The 25,212-nt window shown below is 46.1% G+C and overlaps 1 protein-coding gene across 2 annotated transcripts in view; it reads left to right on the top strand.

The window, feature by feature from the left end:
• The first annotated feature begins 270 nt into the window (after window positions 1-270).
• LOC134944574 (UDP-glucuronosyltransferase 1-2-like) overlaps window positions 271-25,212 on the top strand; it is a 181,963-nt gene continuing 157,021 nt past the window's right edge. Inside the window, exon 1 of one of the 2 annotated variants that reach the window (XM_063933244.1) lies at window positions 271-1,157. In XM_063933244.1, the coding sequence (XP_063789314.1) occupies window positions 294-1,157 (864 nt within the window). In that variant the 5' untranslated portion in view covers window positions 271-293. Of the gene's footprint in view, window positions 1,158-6,936; window positions 7,104-25,212 lie in introns of those variants that run through there. The other variant, XM_063933250.1, reaches the window with a different exon arrangement.

Here is a 25,212-nt window from a genome sequence, read left to right as displayed (position 1 = left end):
TCCGGAACCCACACCGGACTGTATACTTCATTGTACAAAGGCGAGTTCTCGCCATTATCAGAGACACATTAAAAGCTGAGATAGCTATTTATATTCCATTGATTCCCCAATCAGCCACATGTAAATGCGTTCTGTTATCATGACATTTGCCCTTTGAAATCAACATGTGTGCAGTTAATAGCTCAACCTTCTCAGCACAATGTCCGAGGTTATTGCTCAATAAAGTAGTATATATTAAAGTACAGCTCTTCAAAGGCAGTTGGCAGACAAGCCTTATTCTGCAGAGTGAGGACATGGCGAGCACACATCTCTTGTTATATATTACAGTTACCCTTCTGTTAGTTACTTTTAGTCATGTAATACCAGTTGATGGTGGTAAAATTCTCGTTGTGCCTATAGATGGCAGTCACTGGTTAAGCATGCGCCCGGTGGTGGATTTGCTGAGGCAAAAAGGACATCATGCTGTAGTGGTTGCACCAGACATCAATATCCATCTTAAGACGTCTCAAGACTGTGAGGTAAAGTTCTACCCTGTGTCCTACTCCTTGGAACATCTACAGAATCAGTTCTCATCTTTCGCAAGTGAGCTTTTCACTGAAAGACCTTTTCTGCAGAAATTCTTAAAGATCAACGAGAAGATGAGGGAAGGAGCAGCCCTAATGTTACAGAGTTGTGTAGGAATGTTGAACAATACTCAGTTAATACAGTCCCTGGAAAAAATGAACTTTGATGTTGTCTTCACAGATCCTGCGATTCCCTGTGGTCAGATACTCGCAGAGCACCTATCTGTGCCATCTGTTTTCTTCTTGCGTGGCTTACCTTGCCATCTAGATTCTAAGGCCTCTAAATGTCCATTGCCATTATCTTACGTCCCACGGATGTTGACAAGCTTGACTGATCAAATGACCTTTCCTCAGCGGCTGACAAATTCCCTGTTTGACTTATCCCTACATTTCCTGTGTGATTTAGTTTATGCTCCCCACCAGTTACTGGCCTCCGAGTTCCTTCATAGAGAGGTCACTCTGCAGGAAATTCTCGGCCATGCAGCCATCTGGTTGATGAGATATGACTTTGTGTTTGAATACCCAAAGCCGGTGATGCCCAACATGGTCTTCATAGGAGGAATCAACTGTGCCACACAGAAGCTTCTTAATCAGGTGGGAATGCAAATATACATACATATATATATATATATATATATATATATATATATATATACATCCCTGGTGCGGCACTCCACTTCAGTAATCACTGCCTCCATTCCAAATAAACTGAAGTTTATTTGGATTGGAGTCAGTGATTATTGAAGTGGAGTGCCGCACCAGGGATGGCTGTATACTGCCTATTTGGTATTGTATTGTGAGGGCACCCACGCCACTATTACTTTAATGGAGTGCCGGACATTGGGTTTACAATATATATATATATATATATTTATATATATATATATATATAAAATATCTTAAACATCTGTCTTCCATGTTGTAGATGATTTAGTTTAATTAAATATTTTTTATTTATTTATTTATATATATATATATATATATATATATATATATTGCATAGCGTTTTATAGGTTAGAACTTACCATCTAAATTTCCTACCACATGAACAGACACTAGGGTTAATGTCAATAGCCAATCACCTTACAAGTACTGTATGTTTATCGCACTGTGGGAGGAGTCCAGAGCACTGTGAGGAAATCAATGCAAATATGGTGAAAACACACAAATGTCACATAGGTAGTGCCCTTGACAGAAGCAAATCCACGGTATCAATGCTGTGAGGAAAATATGTTAATGTATCTGTATATATGTGAGGGCAGTGTAAGGGACTGTGATTCCGGATAGTGGCCTTGCCATGGTTCTGGCTGTGATCTGGAGGCGGGGGATTATCTGTTCTGAGCACTGTCATAAGCGCTGTTCCCCACCTCTCTAGAGATAGGGGTCTATTCAATTCATGAAGCAGTGAAAAGAGTGGAGAAGAGAGTCAGTGGAGAAGTTGCCTATGGCAACCAATCAATGTTGAGGTAACATTTAAAAAGTGCATTCTATAAAATTATACAGAGCAGCTAATTGGTTGCCGTGGGCAACTTCTCCACTGGCTCACTTCTCTACACTTTTCACTGCCTCATGAATAATAGACCCCAGTGTCTGTTTCTGTTTGTTTGAAGTTGGTCATTATTGTGGCTGTACATTATATTAACCACTATGCACATCAGTCTATTACTTCAGCTTTTGGAATTCAAAGCTTTTGGAAGCTTGTTTTAGAATGAATCACTAGTACCCTGGCTAGTTTTTTGGGATTTGTATAAATCTAAATTCTGTGTAAGTATATGTCCTTTCCCAAAACTCTTACACAGTTTGTATTAATTCCCCTTGTCTGGGTGTGAGTGTGTCTTGCAGGAGCCCCTTCATTATGTTGGTATGGATCCAACACAGTTCTAGTTACTCCCTTGACTACACGTTTCATCTAACTGGAGACGTCTTCAGGGGAGTAAGCAGACATATCACTGAGCATCTCTACATATGCATCCTCTCTAATGAAGCTTAAATCAAGTAACAAGTGGCACAGTTTTGCACATCTGCCATTACTACACCTAGCACTGCATTTGCAGGGTCCGTTGATGTCTGTCTATATCATAGTGTGCATGCGTGACCTGTCTGGACCTTGCACATGCACATACTAGCGCTGGACATTTAGTGAGGGTGTATAGTGGACTATGGCCCCCATTTATCAAGCCATGGAGAGTGATAAATAGCACAGTGATAAAGTGCCAACCAATCAGCTCCTAACTTCCATGTCACAGGCTGTGTTTGAAAAATGACAGTTAGGAGCTGGTTGGCTGGTACTTTATCACCAAATTATTTGTCACTCTCCAAGGCTTGATAAATCTGGGCCTATATTAGTATTTTTGAAATAATTGAGCCATATTGAGCCACATGGATTTATTACATCAGATGCCACCCTAATGCCACCTGGTAAGCTACAAGAGTCACTTCCTGCACCCTTTATGCCATCAGAACCACTCATGCTCATTTATATGCCATCAGAGACCCTATGTGCCTTTTTATATAACATAGGAGTCCCCACACTCCCTCTTATATGCCATAAAGAGCCACCTAATTCCCCTTTATACATCATCAGACCACCTCATGCTACTTTATATACCATAGCACCCTCATGGCACTATATATGAGGTGAGGCTGTTAAATAACGAGACTGTATTTGTAAAAAATAACCCATATGTAATATCTATGAAGATAGTTTATGTGCATTAGCTAGATGAGGTAGTGTGCCTTTAAGAATCTGGCTGCACAGATGAACATGTGATCAGGAAGTAGGAGAGAGAAGGAGAAGGAGTGCAGCATGTGGATTTGATGTCTATCTATAACCATACAAGTATTACTTACCAATAAGAAATAAAATACATAATCTTCAAGTGGGGCAACATTGACCTTGTATTATCCCAAAATGGTTTTGCAAGTGTCACCCCTCTCGCACAGATAGTTTGGTTCACTGTCACACAGTGTTCAAAGAAGTTGTGTTTTTCCCATGCACCGTATAAAAATGCTTAGTTCAAAAGTAGTGCAATGTGTTAAAAAAAATTTAGTTAAATTGAACAAAATGCCCACCGAAGCTTTCCATACGCTAATAATCGAAGCTTACAGGGAAGATTGTAGGTCACGTTGCACATGTGTTTGAGTGGTGCAAAGATTTCACAATATTTTAGTTTCACTTCAATATATTAAAGGACTTTTGCAGCATTTTTCATAAAAATCAGCTCCAAACCCTTTCACTTTTATTTAGTAATCAGATCGTAATGGGAAATGCAATCTAGGCCAATTCACTAAAAAAAATGAAAATGGGAAAAAACACAGCAATGAGCCCTGTGATAATTACGCCAGCTTCATCTGGTATTATCACAGGGCTCACTGCGATATGCAGCCTTCAGCACAGCTTTCTCTGTGCGGGGACCAGGGCAGTGTGATCAGCTCTGTGTGTACGATTGACACACAAGCTGATCACTGTGTAAAAAAAAAAAATATATATATTTTTTAAATATACTCACCTCCCCCAGTTATCGGTGCTCTCCTCTGGCTCCGGTCTTCTAATCTCCGGTTCCTGCACTCTGACCCCGGTCATGTGATGCTGTAAACCATTTGCATTTGCAGCAGTTTGTGGTGTCAGACGACCAGGACACAGTGCATGAGCCGGAGATCACGTGCCCGGATTCGGAGGAGCGCACCCGAGCGCCAATCACTGGGTCAATATGCGGGGAAGGGGGGCAGCGGCATAGGAGGGTAGTCACAACAGGGGGGTCAACTTGGCAGCGGTGGTAGCGGTGAAGTTGGCGGTGCATGTGCAGCACACACGTGGGATATTTTTCATGGAAAGAACCCTGATAGTGCTGCGGAGTGTCATCACAGGGATAGCGCTTTCTCACAAGCTCTGTCCCTGCATGCGATTATTGATACATCTATGCGAGAGTTTGGTCGAATTTATCACCTGTCATCTACATCTGAGGATGCAGATGGTGATAAATTGGCCTGTTAGTGGCGGTCGTAAGGATGTCGAAGATGATGAACATCCCGGAAGGCCTTGCACATCAAAAACAAATGAAAATGTGCAACAAATTGTAGAAAATTGTTCGAATTGACCGTCGACTCAGCATCCGAATGATAACAGAAATGGTAGACATCGACAAAGAAACTGTTAGGCAAGTTTTGCATCAAGCGTTTGTGCTAAGATGGTTCAAAACCTTCTCCCTGTCAGGCAGAAAGAAAATCAAAGAAGCAAATTTTAACAGACATTTTGGACCAAATTTAAGTAGATTTGCATTTTTTAGATAAAGTTACCTGTGATGAAACATGGATCTTTCAGTACAATCCTAAGACAAAACGCCGGTCCATGCACTGGAAAACACCATCATCACCAAAAATGAAGAAAGCACATTAAAGCAAATCCAAATTTAAAGTCATGTTAATTGTTTTCCTTGATATCAATGGTGTTTTATGGTAGACTGGGTACCAGAAGGCGCAACAGTGAATGAACATTATTAGTAAAATGTACTATAAACTTTGTGGGAAAGAATCAGAAAAAGGTCAGAGTTGTGGAAAAATGGTTTCATCCTCCACCAACCCACACAGCTCTCTACCTGAGGCAGTTTTTGGCCGAGAAACAGATTGCAGTGCTAGAACATCCTCCAAACTCGCCAGAGCTAGCACCGTGTGACTTCTTTCTTTTCCCTAAAGTCAAATGTGTACTCAGTGGAACCCATTTTGCATCAGTTACTGAAACAGCTGACAGATACAGCACGGCTTTGACCAATGGAAAATAAGAATGCAGCAATATGTGGATGCAGATGGGGAGTATATAAAAGGGGAACAGAGTTACACACAGTCTCATTATTTATCTTGTACACCAAAAAGAGACACCTAATGCCACTTTATATATCATCATAGTATTCACTCTAGGAGTGAAAAGGGGCAGGGCGCCGGACTCCGCAAATTAGGGGGCGTGGCCACGCCTACGTCATTTTAGGGGGCGGTGCGGACCACAGATGCTACTATAGAGAGCGTCTGTGGCCGGTGACGTCACTTGTTGGGGGCGTGCCCAGCACCTTTGTCGGTGCTGGGCTTCCCCCAGCCCTCTACCAATGCGTGAATGGATGCCGCGCGCATGCGCACGGCATCTATACACGCCGGGAGGGCAGGAAGCGGGCGGCTGTTTTAGCAGGGCGCCGCAAAAGGGGCAGGGCGGGTTTTGCCTGCTAAAAAACGGGCAGGGCGCGGCGCCCTGCTAAAACAGCCTAGAGTGAACACTACATCACATATATATCTACATATGCCAGAGCACCATCATAACCCTTTATATGACAAAACCCCCTCATGCTCGGCGCTACTATGCCACCAGAGACACCTGAGGCCCTCATGCCCAGCTCTTATGTGTCATTAGAAACCCCAGATTCCCTCATCCGTGACTGGATTTACTTATCTTGAGGTCTAGAAATTGACGGGAGTCTCTGCATATACTGTAGGAATGATCTCAAAGGTTATTATGTAAACTTATCTGACGTTTGCCCTGTAAAACCGACACGTGCAGTTAATAGCTCAACCTTCTCGGTACAATGTCCTAGGTTATTGCTCTGTGACGTAGTGGATGCTGTTATTGTATATATTAACGTACACATCTTCAAAGGCAGTTTGCAGATAAGCTTTATTCTACAGAGTGAGGACATGGCCACCACGCATCTCTCTTTATATATTACAGTTACCATTCTGTTATTTACATTTAGCCATGGAACACTGGTTGAAGGTGGCAAAATTCTCGTTGTGCCTGTGGATGGCAGTCACTGGCTTAGCATGCGCCCTGTGGTGAATTTGCTTAGGCAAAAAGGACATCACGTTGTAGTGGTTGCACCAGACATCAATCTTCATATTCAGACCTCTCTAGACTATGAGGTGAAGTTCTACCCTGTGTCCTACTCCTTGGAACATCTACAGAATCATTTCTCATCTTTCGGAGTTGAGGTTTTCACTGAAAGACCTTTTCTGCTGAAATTTTTGAAGTTTATAGAGAAGATGAGAGAATCATCAGCCATAATGTTAGACAGTTGTGTACGAATGTTGAACAATACTCAGTTAATACGGTCGCTGGAAGACCTGAACTTTGATGTTGTCTTCACGGATCCTATGATCCCCTGTGGCCATATACTTGCAGAGCACCTATCTGTGCCATCTGTTTTCTTTATGCGTGGCTTACCTTGCCATCTAGATTCTAAGGCCTCTAAATGCCCACTGCCATTATCTTATGTCCCACGGATGTTGACAAGTTTGACCGATCAAATGACTTTTCCTCAACGGCTGAAAAATTCCCTGTATGACGTAATCTCATATTTCCTGTGTGATTCAGTTTACGCTCCCTACCAATTACTGGCCTCTGAGATGCTTCAGCGAGAGGTCACTCTGCAGGAAATTCTCGGCCATGCAGCCATCTGGTTGATGAGATATGACTTTGTGTTTGAATACCCAAAGCCGGTGATGCCCAACATGGTCTTCATAGGAGGAATCAACTGTGTCACACGGAAGCTTCTTAATCAGGTGGGAATTCAAATATATTTCCATATTTATCAAGTTTTGGAGAGTGATAAATTGCACAGTGAAAAAGTAAAAACCAACCAGCTCCTAACTGCCATGTTACAGGCTGTGTTTGAAAAATAAGAGCTGCTTGGTTGGTACTTTATCACCGTGTAATTTATCTCTCTCCAAGGCTTGATAAATCTGAGGCCATAGTATTTTTTTTATCTGAAACATCTGTCCTCCATGTTGTAGATGATTTTGTTTGATTAAATATATTTTCCTTTTTATTTATATAGTGCCTACATATTGCAGAGCACTTTACAGAGAATATTGAATCACTCCCTGGCTGGATGTACCAAAGGATCGCGGTACATCCTGCCACTTGCCGTATTTATACTAATGACATATGTACTAACATATGTCATTAATATTGCAAAGGACAGCTCTAACGATAAGAGCTGTCCTTTGTGATGTGCTGCGACTGCTGGACTTCCAGGTCTACAATCCGGGAGTCCATCGGCGCATGTGCAGACCACGGGGGATGCTGGGAGGGTCCCGTGACAGAACCCTTTCCACATAGCATTACGGAAGAAGCCCCATAGGCTTCTACAGGGTAGTTACCCTGTGCGTTGGAGACCCGGCGGATGGAGGTAAGTACATCCCGCCCCGTCTGGTTAGAGCTTACCATCTAAATTCCCTACAACATTAACACACTCACTAAGGTTAATGCTGTCGTAAGCCAATTAGTCTAAAGTATGTTTATCGGTCTGTGGAAGGAGCCAAGAGCACTAGGAGGAAACGCATGCAAATATGGGGAAAACACACAAACTTCACATAGGTGGTGCACATCATGGCTGAAGCAAATCCATGGCCCCATTGCTGTGGGGCAGAAATGCTAACGTATCTGTATATGTGTGGCTGATTCAGGGGGCCAGATGTAATGAAGTCTGAGTTCGCCGGAGATACGGTTTCCCGGCTAAAACCATACCTTGTACATGATTGCCGCTTTAAATAAAACGTCCGAGTTCGGCCGGGAACTTGCATGAAGTTGGTGACAATTGTGACTTTGTATTATATTAGCTGGTATGCACATCAGGTGTGGTATAGAAGATCTACAGTATTTATGCCGACAGACAATAAGTCAACACCAAATAGCTGAAAAGGTCAACAGATAAGAGTTCAACATGAAAGTGGTTGACACACAAATGGTTGACACAAGATTTTTCAGGTCAAATCTATCAAACGTATACCATGTCCGTCTGTGTACCAAGCCTTGGAGAGAGATAAAGTGGAAGATAAAGTACCAGCCAACCAGCTCCTGTCATTTTTCAAACACAGCCTGGCCCTGTAACATGACATCTCTACAAGGCTTAGTTCACAGGTTCTCAAACTCGGTCCTCAGGACCCCACACAGTTCATGTTTTGCAGGTCACCTGTAGATTTGTAAAATGTGACAGCTGGTGATACACAGTGCAGCTGCTGGGTGACTTGGAACACATGAACCGTGTGGGGTCCTGAGGACCGAGTTTAAGAAACACTGGCTTAGTTCATAGACTGCTATATTCTGTATGATTCTATGGGGTCTATTCTAGAGATGAGCGCCTGAAATTTTTCGGGTTTTGTGTTTTGGTTTTGGGTTCGGTTCCGCGGCCGTGTTTTGGGTTCGACCGCGTTTTGGCAAAACCTCACCGAATTTTTTTTGTCGGATTCGGGTGTGTTTTGGATTCGGGTGTTTTTTTCAAAAAACCCTAAAAAACAGCTTAAATCATAGAATTTGGGGGTCATTTTGATCCCATATTATTATTAACCTCAAAAACCATAATTTCCACTCATTTTCAGTCTATTCTGAATACCTCACACCTCACAATATTATTTTTAGTCCTAAAATTTGCACCGAGGTCGCTGGATGACTAAGCTAAGCGACCCTAGTGGCCGACACAAACACCTGGCCCATCTAGGAGTGGCACTGCAGTGTCACGCAGGATGTCCCTTCCAAAAAACCCTCCCCAAACAGCACATGACGCAAAGAAAAAAAGAGGCGCAATGAGGTAGCTGACTGTGTGAGTAAGATAAGCGACCCTAGTGGCCGACACAAACACCGGGCCCATCTAGGAGTGGCACTGCAGTGTCACGCAGGATGGCCCTTCCAAAAAACCCTCCCCAAACAGCACATGACGCAAAGAAAAAAAGAGGCGCAATGAGGTAGCTGTGTGAGTAAGATTAGCGACCCTAGTGGCCGACACAAACACCGGGCCCATCTAGGAGTGGCACTGCAGTGTCACGCAGGATGGCCCTTCCAAAAAACCCTCCCCAAACAGCACATGACGCAAAGAAAAAAAGAGGCGCAATGAGTTAGCTGACTGTGTGAGTAAGATAAGCGACCCTAGTGGCCGACACAAACACCGGGCCCATTTAGGAGTGTCACTGCAGTGTCACGCAGGATGTCCCTTCCAAAAAACCCTCCCCAAACAGCACATGACGCAAAGAAAATAAGAGGCGCAATGAGGTAGCTGTGTGAGTAAGATTAGCGACCCTAGTGGCCGACACAAACACCGGGCCCATCTAGGAGTGGCACTGCAGTGTCACGCAGGATGTCCCTTCCAAAAAACCCTCCCCAAACAGCACATGACGCAAAGAAAAAAAGAGGCGCAATGAGGTAGCTGACTGTGTGAGTAAGATAAGCGACCCTAGTGGCCGACACAAACACCGGGCCCATCTAGGAGTGGCACTGCAGTGTCACGCAGGATGGCCCTTCCAAAAAACCCTCCCCAAACAGCACATGACGCAAAGAAAAAAAGAGGCGCAATGAGGTAGCTGTGTGAGTAAGATTAGCGACCCTAGTGGCCGACACAAACACCGGGCCCATCTAGGAGTGGCACTGCAGTGTCACGCAGGATGGCCCTTCCAAAAAACCCTCCCCAAACAGCACATGACGCAAGGAAAAAAAGAGGCGCAATGAGTTAGCTGACTGTGTGAGTAAGATAAGCGACCCTAGTGGCCGACACAAACACCGGGCCCATTTAGGAGTGTCACTGCAGTGTCACGCAGGATGTCCCTTCCAAAAAACCTTCCCCAAACAGCACATGACGCAAAGAAAATAAGAGGCGCAATGAGGTAGCTGTGTGAGTAAGATTAGCGACCCTAGTGGCCGACACAAACACCGGGCCCATCTAGGAGTGGCACTGCAGTGTCACGCAGGATGTCCCTTCCAAAAAACCCTCCCCAAACAGCACATGACGCAAAGAAAAAAAGAGGCGCAATGAGGTAGCTGTGTGAGTAAGATTAGCGACCCTAGTGGCCGACACAAACACCGGGCCCATTTAGGAGTGTCACTGCAGTGTCACGCAGGATGTCCCTTCCAAAAAACCCTCCCCAAACAGCACATGACGCAAAGAAAATAAGAGGCGCAATGAGGTAGCTGTGTGAGTAAGATTAGCGACCCTAGTGGCCGACACAAACACCGGGCCCATTTAGGAATGTCACTGCAGTGTCACGCAGGATGTCCCTTCCAAAAAACCCTCCCCAAACAGCACATGACGCAAAGAAAATAAGAGGCGCAATGAGGTAGCTGTGTGAGTAAGATTAGCGACCCTAGTGGCCGACACAAACACCGGGCCCATTTAGGAGTGGCACTGCAGTGTCACGCAGGATGTCCCTTCCAAAAAACCCTCCCCAAACAGCACATGACGCAAAGAAAAATAAAAGAAAAAAGAGGTGCAAGATGGAATTGTCCTTGGGCCCTCCCACCCACCCTTATGTTGTATAAACAAAACAGGACATGCACACTTTAACCAACCCATCATTTCAGTGACAGGGTCTGCCACACGACTGTGACTGATATGACGGGTTGGTTTGGACCCCCCCCAAAAAAGAAGCAATTAATCTCTCCTTGCACAAACTGGCTCTACAGAGGCAAGATGTCCACCTCATCATCATCCTCCGATATATCACCGTGTACATCCCCCTCCTCACAGATTATCAATTCGTCCCCACTGGAATCCACCATCTCAGCTCCCTGTGTACTTTGTGGAGGCAATTGCTGCTGGTCAATGTCTCCGCGGAGGAATTGATTATAATTCATTTTAATGAACATCATCTTCTCCACATTTTCTGGATGTAACCTCGTACGCCGATTGCTGACAAGGTGAGCGGCGGCACTAAACACTCTTTCGGAGTACACACTTGTGGGAGGGCAACTTAGGTAGAATAAAGCCAGTTTGTGCAATGGCCTCCAAATTGCCTCTTTTTCCTGCCAGTATAAGTATGGACTGTGTGACGTGCCTACTTGGATGCGGTCACTCATATAATCCTCCACCATTCTTTCAATGGTGAGAGAATCATATGCAGTGACAGTAGACGACATGTCCGTAATCGTTGTCAGGTCCTTCAGTCCGGACCAGATGTCAGCATCAGCAGTCGCTCCAGACTGCCCTGCATCACCGCCAGCGGGTGGGCTCGGAATTCTGAGCCTTTTCCTCGCACCCCCAGTTGCGGGAGAATGTGAAGGAGGAGATGTTGACAGGTCGCGTTCCGCTTGACTTGACAATTTTCTCACCAGCAGGTCTTTCAACCCCAGCAGACTTGTGTCTGCCGGAAAGAGAGATCCAAGGTAGGCTTTAAATCTAGGATCGAGCACGGTGGCCAAAATGTAGTGCTCTGATTTCAACAGATTGACCACCCGTGAATCCTTGTTAAGCGAATTAAGGGCTCCATCCACAAGTCCCACATGCCTAGCGGAATCGCTCCGTGTTAGCTCCTCCTTCAATGTCTCCAGCTTCTTCTGCAAAAGCCTGATGAGGGGAATGACCTGACTCAGGCTGGCAGTGTCTGAACTGACTTCACGTGTGGCAAGTTCAAAGGGCAGCAGAACCTTGCACAACGTTGAAATCATTCTCCACTGCGCTTGAGACAGGTGCATTCCACCTCCTATATCGTGCTGAATTGTATAGGCTGGAATGGCCTTTTGCTGCTCCTCCAACCTCTGAAGCATATAGAGGGTTGAATTCCACCTCGTTACCACTTCTTGCTTCAGATGATGGCAGGACAGGTTCAGTAGTTTTTGGTGGTGCTCCAGTCTTCTGTACGTGGTGCCTGTACGCCGAAAGTGTCCCGCAATTCTTCTGGCCACCGACAGCATCTCTTGCTCGCCCCTGTCGTTTTTTAAATAATTCTGCACCACCAATTCAAGGTATGTGCAAAACATGGGACGTGCTGGAATTTGCCCATATTTAATGCACACACAATATTGCTGGCGTTGTCCGATGCCACAAATCCACAGGAGAGTCCAATTGGGGTAAGCCATTCCGCGATAATCTTCCTCAGTTGCCGTAAGAGGTTTTCAGCTGTGTGCGTATTCTGGAAACCGGTGATACAAAGCGTAGCCTGCCTAGGAAAGAGTTGGCGTTTGCGAGATGCTGCTACTGGTGCCGCCGCTGCTGTTCTTGCGGCGGGAGTCCATACATCTACCCAGTGGGCTGTCACAGTCATATAGTCCTGACCCTGCCCTGCTCCACTTGTCCACATGTCCGTGGTTAAGTGGACATTGGGTACAGCTGCATTTTTTAGGACACTGGTGACTCTTTTTCTGAGGTCTGTGTAAATTTTCGGTATCGCCTGCCTAGAGAAATGGAACCTAGATGGTATTTGGTACCGGGGACACAGTACCTCCAACAAGTCTCTAGTTGGCTCTGCAGTAATGATGGATACCGGAACCACGGTTCTCACCACCCAGGATGCCAAGGCCTCAGTTATCCGCTTTGCAGTAGGATGACTGCTGTGATATTTCATCTTCCTCGCAAAGGACTGTTGGACAGTCAATTGCTTGGTGGAAGTAGTAAAAGTGGTATTACGACTTCCCCTCTGGGATGACCATCGACTCCCAGCAGCAACAACAGCAGCGCCAGCAGCAGTAGGCGTTACACGCAAGGATGCATCGGAGGAATCCCAGGCAGGAGAGGAATCGTCAGAATTGCCAGTGACATGGCCTGCAGGACTATTGGCATTCCTGGGGAAGGAGGAAATTGACACTGAGGGAGTTGGTGGGGTGGTTTGCGTGAGCTTGGTTACAAGAGGAAGGGATTTACTGGTCAGTGGACTGCTTCCGCTGTCACCCAAAGTTTTTGAACTTGTCACTGACTTATTATGAATGCGCTGCAGGTGATGTATAAGGGAGGATGTTCCGAGGTGGTTAACGTCCTTACCCCTACTTATTACAGCTTGACAAAGGGAACACACGGCTTGACACCTGTTGTCCGCATTTCTTTTTTTGGTATTTTCACCAGGCATGTCAACGGCCATATTCCTCCCACGGACAACAGGTGTCTCCCCGGGTGCCTGACTTAAACAAACCACCTCACCATCAGAATCCTCCTGGTCAATTTCCTCCCCAGCGCCAGCAACACCCATATCCTCCTCATCCTGGTGTACTTCAACACTGACATCTTCAATCTGACTATCAGGAACTGGACTGCGGGTGCTCCTTCCAGCACTTGCAGGGGGCGTGCAAATGGTGGAAGGCGCATGCTTTTCACGTCCAGTGTTGGGAAGGTCAGGCATCGCAACCGACACAATTGGACTCTCCTTGTGGATTTGGGATTTCGAAGAACGCACAGTTCTTTGCGGTGCTACTGCTTTTGCCAGCTTGAGTCTTTTCATTTTTCTAGCGAGAGGCTGAGTGCCTCCATCCTCATGTGAAGCTGAACCACTAGCCATGAACATAGGCCAGGGCCTCAGCCGTTCCTTGCCACTCCGTGTGGTAAATGGCATATTGGCAAGTTTACGCTTCTCCTCCGACAATTTTATTTTAGGTTTTGGAGTCCTTTTTTTACTGATATTTGGTGTTTTGGATTTGACATGCTCTGTACTATGACATTGGGCATCGGCCTTGGCAGACGACGTTGCTGGCATTTCATCGTCTCGGCCATGACTAGTGGCAGCAGCTTCAGCACGAGGTGGAAGTGGATCTTGATCTTTCCCTAATTTTGGAACCTCAACATTTTTGTTCTCCATATTTTAATAGGCACAACTAAAAGGCACCTCAGGTAAACAATGGAGATGGATGGATACTAGTATACAATTATGGACGGACTGCCGAGTGCCGACACAGAGGTAGCTACAGCCGTGAACTACCGTACTGTACTGTGTCTGCTGCTAATATAGACTGGTTGATAAAGAGATGTAGTAGTATGTATGTATAAAGAAGAAAGAAAAAAAAACCACGGGTAGGTGGTATACAATTATGGACGGACTGCCGAGTGCCGACACAGAGGTAGCTACAGCCGTGAACTACCGTACTGTACTGTGTCTGCTGCTAATATAGACTGGTTGATAAAGAGATGTAGTAGTATGTATGTATAAAGAAGAAAGAAAAAAAAACCTCGGGTAGGTGGTATACAATTATGGACGGACTGCCGAGTGCCGACACAGAGGTAGCTACAGCCGTGGACTACCGTACTGTACTGTGTCTGCTGCTAATATAGACTGGTTGATAAAGAGATGTAGTAGTATGTATGTATAAAGAAGAAAGAAAAAAAAACCACGGGTAGGTGGTATACAATTATGGACGGACTGCCGAGTGCCGACACAGAGGTAGCTACAGCCGTGAACTACCGTACTGTGTCTGCTGCTAATATAGACTGGTTGATAAAGAGATGTAGTAGTATGTATGTATAAAGAAGAAAGAAAAAAAAACCACGGGTAGGTGGTATACAATTATGGACGGACTGCCGAGTGCCGACACAGAGGTAGCTACAGCCGTGAACTACCGTACTGTGTCTGCTGCTAATATAGACTGGTTGATAAAGAGATGTAGTAGTATGTATGTATAAAAAAGAAAGAAAAAAAAAACCACGGGTAGGTGGTATACAATTATGGACGGACTGCCGAGTGCCGACACAGAGGTAGCTACAGCCGTGAACTACCGTACTGTACTGTGTCTGCTGCTAATATAGACTGGTTGATAAAGAGATGTAGTAGTATGTATGTATAAAGAAGAAAGAAAAAAAAACCACGGGTAGGTGGTATACAATTATGGACGGACTGCCGAGTGCCGACACAGAGGTAGCTACAGCCGTGAACTACCGTACTGTGTCTGCTGCTAATATAGACTGGTTGATAAAGAGATGTAGTAGTATGTATGTATAAAGAAGAAAGAAAAAAAAACCACGGGTAGGTGGTATACAATTATGGACGGACTGCCGAGTGCCGACACAGAGGTAGCTACAGCCGTGAACTACCGTACTGTACTGTGTCTGCTGCTAATATAGACTGGTTGATAAAGAGATGTAGTAGTATGTATGTATAAAGAAGAAAGAAAAAAAACCACGGGTAGGTGGTATACAATTATGGACGGACTGCCGAGTGCCGACACAGAGGTAGCTACAGCCGTGAACTACCGTACTGTACTGTGTCTGCTGCTAATATAGACTGGTTGATAAAGAGATGTAGTAGTATGTATGTATAAAGAAGAAAGAAAAAAAAACCACGGGTAGGTGGTATACAATTATGGACGGACTGCCGAGTGCCGACACAGAGGTAGCTACAGCCGTGAACTACCGTACTGTACTGTGTCTGCTGCTAATATAGACTGGTTGATAAAGAGATGTAGTAGTATGTATGTATAAAGAAGAAAGAAAAAAAAACCACGGGTAGGTGGTATACAATTATGGACGGACTGCCGAGTGCCGACACAGAGGTAGCTACAGCCGTGAACTACCGTACTGTGTCTGCTGCTAATATAGACTGGTTGATAAAGAGATGTAGTAGTATGTATGTATAAAGAAGAAAGAAAAAAAAACCACGGGTAGGTGGTATACAATTATGGACGGACTGCCGAGTGCCGACACAGAGGTAGCTACAGCCGTGAACTACCGTACTGTACTGTGTCTGCTGCTAATATAGACTGGTTGATAAAGAGATGTAGTAGTATGTATGTATAAAGAAGAAAAAAAAAAACCACGGGTAGGTGGTATACAATTATGGACGGACTGCCGAGTGCCGACACAGAGGTAGCTACAGCCGTGAACTACCGTACTGTGTCTGCTGCTAATATAGACTGGTTGATAAAGAGATGTAGTAGTATGTATGTATAAAGAAGAAAGAAAAAAAAACCTCGGGTAGGTGGTATACAATTATGGACGGACTGCCGAGTGCCGACACAGAGGTAGCTACAGCCGTGAACTACCGTACTGTGTCTGCTGCGACTGGATGATAAATAATGATATAAAAAATATATATTTCTCTAACGTCCTAGTGGATGCTGGGACTCCGTCAGGACCATGGGGAATAGCGGGCTCCGCAGGAGACAGGGCACATCTAAATAAAGCTTTTAGGATCACATGGTGCGTACTGGCTCCTCCCCCTATGACCCTCCTCCAAGCCTCAGTTAGGTTTTTGTGCCCGTCCGAGAAGGGTGCAATCTAGGTGGCTCTCCTAAAGAGCTGCTTAGAAAAAGTTTTTTTTAGGTTTAAATCTCAGTGAATCCTGCTGGCAACAGGATCACTGCATCGAGGGACTTAGGGGAGAGATTTCCAACTCACCTGCGTGCAGGATGGATTGGAGTCTTAGGCTACTGGACACTTAGCTCCAGAGGGAGTCGGAACACAGGTCCTCCTGGGGTTCGTCCCGGAGCCGCGCCGCCGATCCTCCTTACAGACGCTGAAGACGGAGGTCCGGAAAGCAGGCGGCAGAAGACTCCTCAGTCTTCATGAAGGTAGCGCACAGCACTGCAGCTGTGCGCCATTGTTGCTACACGTCTCACTGATTCAGTCACGGAGGGTGCAGGGCGCTGCTGGGGGCGCCCTGGGCAGCAATATTAAATACCTTTAGTGGCAAAATAAATACATCACATATAGCCATTAAGGCTATATGTATGTATTTAACCCAGGCCAGTTTTCTTAAAACCCGGGAGAAAAGCCCGCCGAAAAAGGGGCGGAGCTTATTCTCCTCAGCACTCAGCGCCATTTTCCTGCTCAGCTCCGCTGGTGAGGAAGGCTCCCAGGACTCTCCCCTGCACTGCACTACAGAAACAGGGTAACAAAGAGAAGGGGGGCATAATTTGGCGATATTGATATATTAAAAGCGCTTATATCAAAAACAACACCTTCTAGGGTTGTTTATATACATTTATAGCGTTTTTGGTGTGTGCTGGCAAACTCTCCCTCTGTCTCCCCAAAGGGCTAAGAGGGTCCTGTCTTCGATTAGAGCATTCCCTGTGTGGCTGCTGTGTGTCGGTACGTGTGTGTCGACATGTATGAGGACGATGTTGGTGTGGAGGCAGAGCAATTGCCGGTAATGGTGATGTCACCCCCTAGGGAGTCGACACCGGAATGGATGGCTTTAGTTATGGAATTACGTGATAATGTTAGCACATTACAAAAGTCAGTTGACGAAATGAGACGGCCGGAAAACCAGTTAGTACCGGCTCAGGCGTCTCAGACACCGTCAGGGGCTGTAAAACGTCCCTTACCTCAGTCAGTCGACACGGGTACCGACACAGATGAATCTAGTGTCGACGGTGAAGAAACAAACGTATTTTCCAATAGGGCCACACGTTATATGATCACGGCAATGAAGGAGGCTTTGCAGATCTCTGATACTGCTGGTACCTCAAAAAGGGGTATTATGTGGGGGGTGAAAAAACTACCTGTAGCTTTTCCAGAATCAGAGGAATTGAATGACGTGTGTGACGAAGCGTGGGTTAACCCAGATAGAAAACTGCAAATTTCCAAGAAGTTATTGGCATTATACCCTTTCCCACCAGAGGTTAGGGCGCGCTGGGAAACACCCCCTAGGGTGGATAAGGCGCTCACACGTTTATCAAAGCAAGTGGCGTTGCCGTCTCCTGATACGGCCGCCCTCAAGGATCCAGCAGATAGGAGGCTGGAAACTACACTGAAGAGTATATACACACATACTGGTGTTATACTGCGACCGGCAGTAGCCTCAGCCTGGATGTGCAGTGCTGGGGTAGTGTGGTTGGATTCTCTGACTGAAAATATTGATACCCTGGATAGGGACAGTATTTTATTGACTCTAGAGCAGTGGTGGCCAACGCGTGGCTCTAGAGCCACATGCGGCTCTTTCTTTATTCAAATGTGGCTCCCAACACTCAAAGTCACGTGACCACAAGAGATCTGTAAACCGCTGCACTCCAGCCAGACATGCAGCAGCATTACGTAGACTGAGAACTGAGTGAGCCAAATACACATGGGGGAGCTGGCTGGAGTGACACAGGCGGGTGCTGGCTGGAGGGACACATTGGGGAACTGAAGTGCATTATGTGAATCTGGCTTTTCAATATATTTTATGCTGATCTGGCTTTTTCAATGAATTGATGTAGAAGTGGCATTTTTATTGTATTTTATGTTGGATCTGGCTTTTTCAATGTATTTTATACCAGGGGCGTGGCCTAGCAGGCACAAGGTCACACCCCATTTTTGCAAGTGCGCCTTCGGCTCGAAGTCGGCTCTTTGATGTACCTAACAAGATTTCTTGGCTCTTTGTCTCTGACTGGTTGGCCACCCCTGCTCTAGAGCAATTAAAGGATGCTTTTCTTTATATGCGAGATGCTCAGAGGGATATTTGTACTCTAGCATCAAGAGTAAGCGCGATGTCCATATCTGCCAGAAGAAGTTTATGGACGCAACAGTGGTCAGGTGATGCGGATTCCAAAAGGCATATGGAAGTATTGCCATATAAAGGAGAGGAATTATTTGGGGTCGGTCTTTCGGACCTGGTGGCCACGGCAACTGCCGGCAAATCCACTTTTTTACCTCAGACCCCCTCCCAACAGAAAAAGACACCGTCTTTTCAGCCGCAGTCCTTTCGCTCCTATAAAAACAAGCGACCAAAAGGACAGTCTTATCTGCCGCGAGGCAGAGGAAAGGGTAAGAGAGGGCAGCAAGCAGCCCCTGCCCAGGACCAGAAGCCCGCCCCGGGTTCTACAAAGCCCTCAGCATGACGCTGGGGCTTTACAAGCGGACTCAGGAGCGGTGGGGGGTCGACTCAAGATTTTCAGCAATCAGTGGGCTCGCTCACAAGTGGACCCGTGGATCCTGCAGATAATATCTCAGGGTTACATGTTGGAGTTCGAAAGGTCTCCCCCTCGCCGGTTCCTAAAGTCTGCTTTACCAACGTCTCCCTCAGAAAGGACGTCGGTTTTGGAAGCCATTCACAAGCTGTATTCTCAGCAGGTGATAGTCAAGGTACCCCTCCTACAACAGGGAAAGGGGTATTATTCCACACTATTTGTGGTACCGAAGCCGGACGGTTCGGTAAGACCTATTCTAAACCTGAAATCCTTGAACCTGTACATACAGAAATTCAAGTTCAAGATGGAGTCACTCAGAGCAGTGATAGCGAATCTGGAAGAAGGGGTCTTCATGGTGTCCCTGGACATAAAAGATGCTTATCTGCATGTCCCAATTTACCCCTCACACCAAGGGTATCTCAGGTTCGTGATACAAGACTGTCATTATCAGTTTCAAACGCTGCCGTTTGGTTTGTCCACGGCCCCTCGGGTCTTTACCAAGGTAATGACCGAAATGATGGTTCTTCTACGAAGAAAAGGCGTATTAATTATCCCTTACTTGGACGATCTCCTGATAAGGGCAAAGTCCAGAGAACAGCTGGAAGTCGGTGTAGCACTAACCCAGGTAGTGCTTCAGCAACACGGGTGGATTCTGAATCTTCCAAAATCTCAATTGACCCCGACAACTCGTCTGCTGTTCCTGGGAATGATTCTGGACACGGTTCAGAAAAAGGTGTTTCTCCCGGAGGAGAAAGCAAGGGAGTTATCCGAACTTGTCAGGAACCTCCTAAAACCAGGAACTGTGTCAGTACATCAATGCACAAGAGTCCTGGGAAAGATGGTGGCTTCTTACGAAGCGATTCCATTCGGCAGATTCCATGCACGGACATTTCAGTGGGATCTGCTGGACAAATGGTCCGGATCGCATCTGCACATGCATCAGCGGATAACACTGTCACCAAGAACAAGGTTGTCTCTCCTGTGGTGGTTGCAGAGTGCCCATCTGTTAGAGGGCCGCAGATTCGGCATACAGGACTGGGTCCTGGTGACTACGGATGCCAGCCTACGAGGCTGGGGAGCAGTCACACAGGGAAGAAACTTCCAGGGCGTGTGGTCAAACCTGGAGACGTCCCTTCACATAAATATACTGGAGCTAAGAGCGATCTACAATGCTCTAAGCCTGGCAAAATCGCTGCTTCAGGGTCAGCCGGTGTTGATCCAGTCGGACAACATCACGGCAGTCGTCCACGTAAACCGACAAGGCGGCACGAGAAGCAGAAGAGCAATGACAGAAGCTGCAAGGATTCTGCGCTGGGCGGAGAATCATGTCATAGCACTGTCAGCAGTGTTCATCCCGGGAGTGGACAACTGGGAAGCAGACTTCCTCAGCAGACACGACCTTCACCCGGGAGAGTGGGGACTTCATCCAGAAGTCTTCCACATGATTGTGAACCGTTGGGAAAGACCAAAGGTGGACATGATGGCGTCTCGCCTCAACAAAAAATTGGACAGATATTGCGCCAGGTCAAGAGACCCTCAGGCAATAGCTGTGGACGCTCTGGTAACACCGTGGGTGTACCAGTCAGTGTATGTGTTCCCTCCTCTGCCTCTCATACCAAAGGTACTGAGAATTATACGGAAAAGAGGAGTAAGAACAATACTGGTGGCTCCGGACTGGCCAAGAAGAACTTGGTATCCGGAACTTCAAGAGATGCTCACGGAGGATCCATGGCCTCTACCTCTAAGAAGGGATCTGCTTCAGCAGGGACCTTGTATGTTCCAAGACTTACCGCGTCTGCGTTTGACGGCATGGCGGTTGAACGCCGGATTCTAAAAGAAAAGGGCATTCCAGAGGAAGTTATTCCTACCTTGATTAAGGCTAGAAAGGAAGTGACTGTACAACATTATCACCGCATTTGGCGAAAATATGTTGCGTGGTGTGAGGCCAAGAAGGCTCCAACGGAAGAATTTCAATTGGGTCGATTCTTACATTTCCTGCAAGCAGGATTGTCTATGGGCCTAAAATTGGGGTCCATTAAAGTTCAAATTTCGGCCTTATCAATCTTCTTCCAGAAGGAATTGGCATCAGTGCCTGAAGTACAAACTTTTGTCAAAGGTGTACTACATATACAACCCCCAATAGTGCCTCCAGTGGCACCGTGGGATTTGAACGTAGTTTTGAATTTTCTCAAATCTCATTGGTTTGAGCCTCTAAAATCGGTAGATTTAAAATACCTTACATGGAAGGTAACCATGCTATTGGCCCTGGCTTCAGCCAGGAGAGTTTCAGAGTTGGCGGCTTTATCATACAAAAGCCCATATCTGATTTTCCATTCGGACAGGGCAGAACTGCGGACACGTCCTCATTTTCTCCCTAAGGTGGTTTCGGCTTTTCACTTGAACCAGCCTATTGTGGTGCCTGCGGCTACTAGCGACTTGGAGGACTCCAAGTTACTGGACGTTGTCAGAGCATTAAAAATATATATTTCAAGGACAGCTGGAGTCAGAAAATCTGACTCGTTGTTTATATTGTATGCACCCAACAAGATGGGTGCTCCTGCGTCTAAACAGACGATTGCACGTTGGATCTGTAGCACAATCCAACTTGCACATTCTGTGGCAGGCCTGCCACAGCCTAAATCTGTAAAGGCCCACTCCACAAGGAAAGTGGGCTCATCTTGGGCGGCTGCCCGAGGGGTCTCGGCATTACAACTTTGCCGAGCAGCTACGTGGTCAGGGGAGAACACTTTGTAAAATTTTACAAATTTGATACTCTGGCTAAGGAGGACCTGGAGTTCTCTCATTCGGTGCTGCAGAGTCATCCGCACTCTCCCGCCCGTTTGGGAGCTTTGGTATAATCCCCATGGTCCTGACGGAGTCCCAGCATCCACTAGGACGTTAGAGAAAATAAGAATTTACTTACCGATAATTCTATTTCTCATAGTCCGTAGTGGATGCTGGGCGCCCATCCCAAGTGCGGATTGTCTGCAATACTTGTACATAGTTATTGTTACAAAGATCGGGTTATTACTATTGTTGTGAGCCATCTTTTCAGAGGCTACTTCGTTTTTTGTTATCATACTGTTAACTGGATTCAGATCACAAGTTGTACGGTGTGATTGGTGTGGCTGGTATGAGTCTTACCCGGGATTCAAGATCCTTCCTTATTGTGTACGCTCGTCCGGGCACAGTACCTAACTGAGGCTTGGAGGAGGGTCATAGGGGGAGGAGCCAGTACGCACCATGTGATCCTAAAAGCTTTATTTAGATGTGCCCTGTCTCCTGCGGAGCCCGCTATTCCCCATGGTCCTGACGGAGTCCCAGCATCCACTACGGACTATGAGAAATAGAATTATCGGTAAGTAAATTCTTATTATATCACTACTGCAGCCGGACAGGTATATATTATATAATGACGGACCTGCTGGACACTGTCTGTCAGCAGAATGAGTTTTTTATAGAATAAAAAAAAAAACACCACACAAGTGAAGTCACACGACGAGTGTTTAACTTTTTCAGGCAATCACACAATATAGTATACTACTAACTAACTATACTGGTGGTCAGTGTGGTCAGGTCACTGGTCAGTCACACTGGCAGTGGCACTCCTGCAGCAAAAGTGTGCACTGTTTAATTTTAATATAATATGTACTCCTGGCTCCTGCTATAACCTATAACTATTAACTGGCACTGCAGTGCTCCCCAGTCTCCCCCACAATTATAAGCTGTGTGAGCTGAGCACAGTCAGATATATATACATAGATGATGCAGCACACTGGGCTGAGCAGTGCACACAGATATGGTATGTGACTGAGTCACTGTGTGTATCGTTTTTTTCAGGCAGAGAACGGATATATTAAATAAAACTGCACTGTCTGGTGGTCACTGTGGTCAGTCACTAGTAAACTCTGCACTCTCTACACTTCTACAGTACTCCTAAGTTCCAGTAAATCAGGTCAATCTCTCTCTCTCTCTCTTCTAATCTAATTGGAGAGGACGCCAGCCACGTCCTCTCCCTATCAATCTCAATGCACGTGTGAAAATGGCGGCGACGCGCGGCTCCTTATATAGAATCCGAGTCTCGCGAGAATCCGACAGCGTCATGATGACGTTCGGGCGCGCTCGGGTTAACCGAGCAAGGCGGGAAGATCCGAGTCGCTCGGACCCGTGAAAAAAAACATGAAGTTCGTGCGGGTTCGGATTCAGAGAAACCGAACCCGCTCATCTCTAGTCTATTCATGAATCAGTGAAAAGTGTGGAGAAGAGAGCCAGTGGAGAAGTTGCCCATGGCGACCAATCAGCATTGAAGTAACATTTATAATTTGCATACTATAAAATTATACAGAGCAGCTGATTGGTTGCCATGGGCAACTTCTCCACTGGCTCACTTCTCCACTCTTTTCACTGCTTCATGAATAGACCCATGTCTTTTTCCAAAACTCTTACGCAGTTTGTATTATTCCTCCTTCTCTAGTGTGAGTGTGTTTTCCAGGGGCTCCTTTGACATGTTGGTCTGCGGCCCACAAAGTTCTAGTTATTCTCTTGCCTACATGTTTCATCTAACTAGTCATTTGGGGAGTAAGCAAACTTATAACTTAGCATCTCTTTATATGCACCCCACATAATGAGGGATTCATCAAGTAAACATTGGCACAGTTTTGCACATCTGCCATCAGCACATGCTAGAGCTGCATTTGCAGGGTCTGTAGATGTCTGCCTATATCAGGCATTCCTAACCTCAGCCCTCAAAGCACACTAACAGTCCAGGTTTTAGCGATATCCATATTTGAGCACAGGTGACTTAGGGGGAGATGTACTAAGCAATGATAAAAGTGAAGAAGTGAGCCAGGGGAAACGTCGCCCATGGCAACCAATCAGTATTGATGTAACATATATAATTTGCATACTATAAAAGTATACAAAGCAGCTGATTGGTTGCCATGGGCAACTTCTCCACTGGCTCACTTCTTCACTTTTATCACCGCTTACTACATCTCCCCCTTAATTTTGATTCAAGCATATGTAATGAAGCCTGGATATCACTAAAACCTGTACTATTATACCCATTTTCCACTGTGACGGGTCTATCAACCAAGCAAATTTACTGGTCTCAGTTCCATGACCCTGGTCGAGAGCAGGATTGGGGACCCAGAACTTAGTCCGGGAAAGTCTCCTTTTCCACTGACCAAAATCCGTTCACGTGCAAAAATCCTAGATTTTTTTGTCAATGGAAAAGGGGTATCAGTGTGTACTGAGGACCAAGGTTAGGAATGCCTGGCCTATAATATAGTGTGCATACGTGGCATGTCTGGACCTTACGCATGCATTTACTAGCGCATACCTCCCAACATGACCCTCTCCGGGAGGGACACAATGCTCTGCTCCTGGACTTTTCTCTTAATTTATGATTGCCGGCACCTGATTTGAACAGGTTAATGGATAAGAAAGGTGTTACAGCACAGGTGATGGCAATCATACATTAAGAGGGAAGTTCAGGAGCAGAGCATTGTGTCCCTCCTGGAGAGGGTCATGTTGGGAGGTATGTACTAGCGGTTGCCATTTTGAGAGGGTCTATTGTGGACTATGGGGGTAATTCAGAGTTGATTGCAGCAGCAAATGTGTTAGCAGTTGGGCAAAACCATGTGCACCGCAGAGGGGCAGATATAACATGTGCAGAGAGAGTTAGATTTGGGTGGGGTGTGTTCAAACTGAAATCTAAATTGCAGTGTAAAAATAAAGCAGCCAGTATTTAACCTGCACAGAAACAAAATAAACCACCCACATCTAATACCCCTTTTCCACCTACGAGCACGGGTCGCAGCCGGTAGCCTGACACGGGAGCTGCCCGGCTGCGACCCATGCTCAGCCCCTTTCCCATCAGCAGTCACCAACCCGGCATATTGTTGGGTTGGTGACGCTGCTAGTGACGCGGCAGGGGCGGCGCTGGGAGATCACATGATCTCCCAGTGCCGCCCTTCCATACAGTGTAAACGGGAGCCGTGTCGCATCGACACGGCTCCCGTTTACACTACAACCCTACTCGGATCATTCCCGTGTTCTACCCAGGTAGATAGCCAGGTAGGATTCACGGGTCACTTGATC

Source organism: Pseudophryne corroboree, chromosome 7, assembly GCF_028390025.1.
Source record: "Pseudophryne corroboree isolate aPseCor3 chromosome 7, aPseCor3.hap2, whole genome shotgun sequence".
In the NCBI taxonomy this organism is placed as follows: Eukaryota; Metazoa; Chordata; class Amphibia; order Anura; family Myobatrachidae; genus Pseudophryne; species Pseudophryne corroboree.
This window is presented reverse-complemented; position numbering and strand designations above follow the sequence as displayed.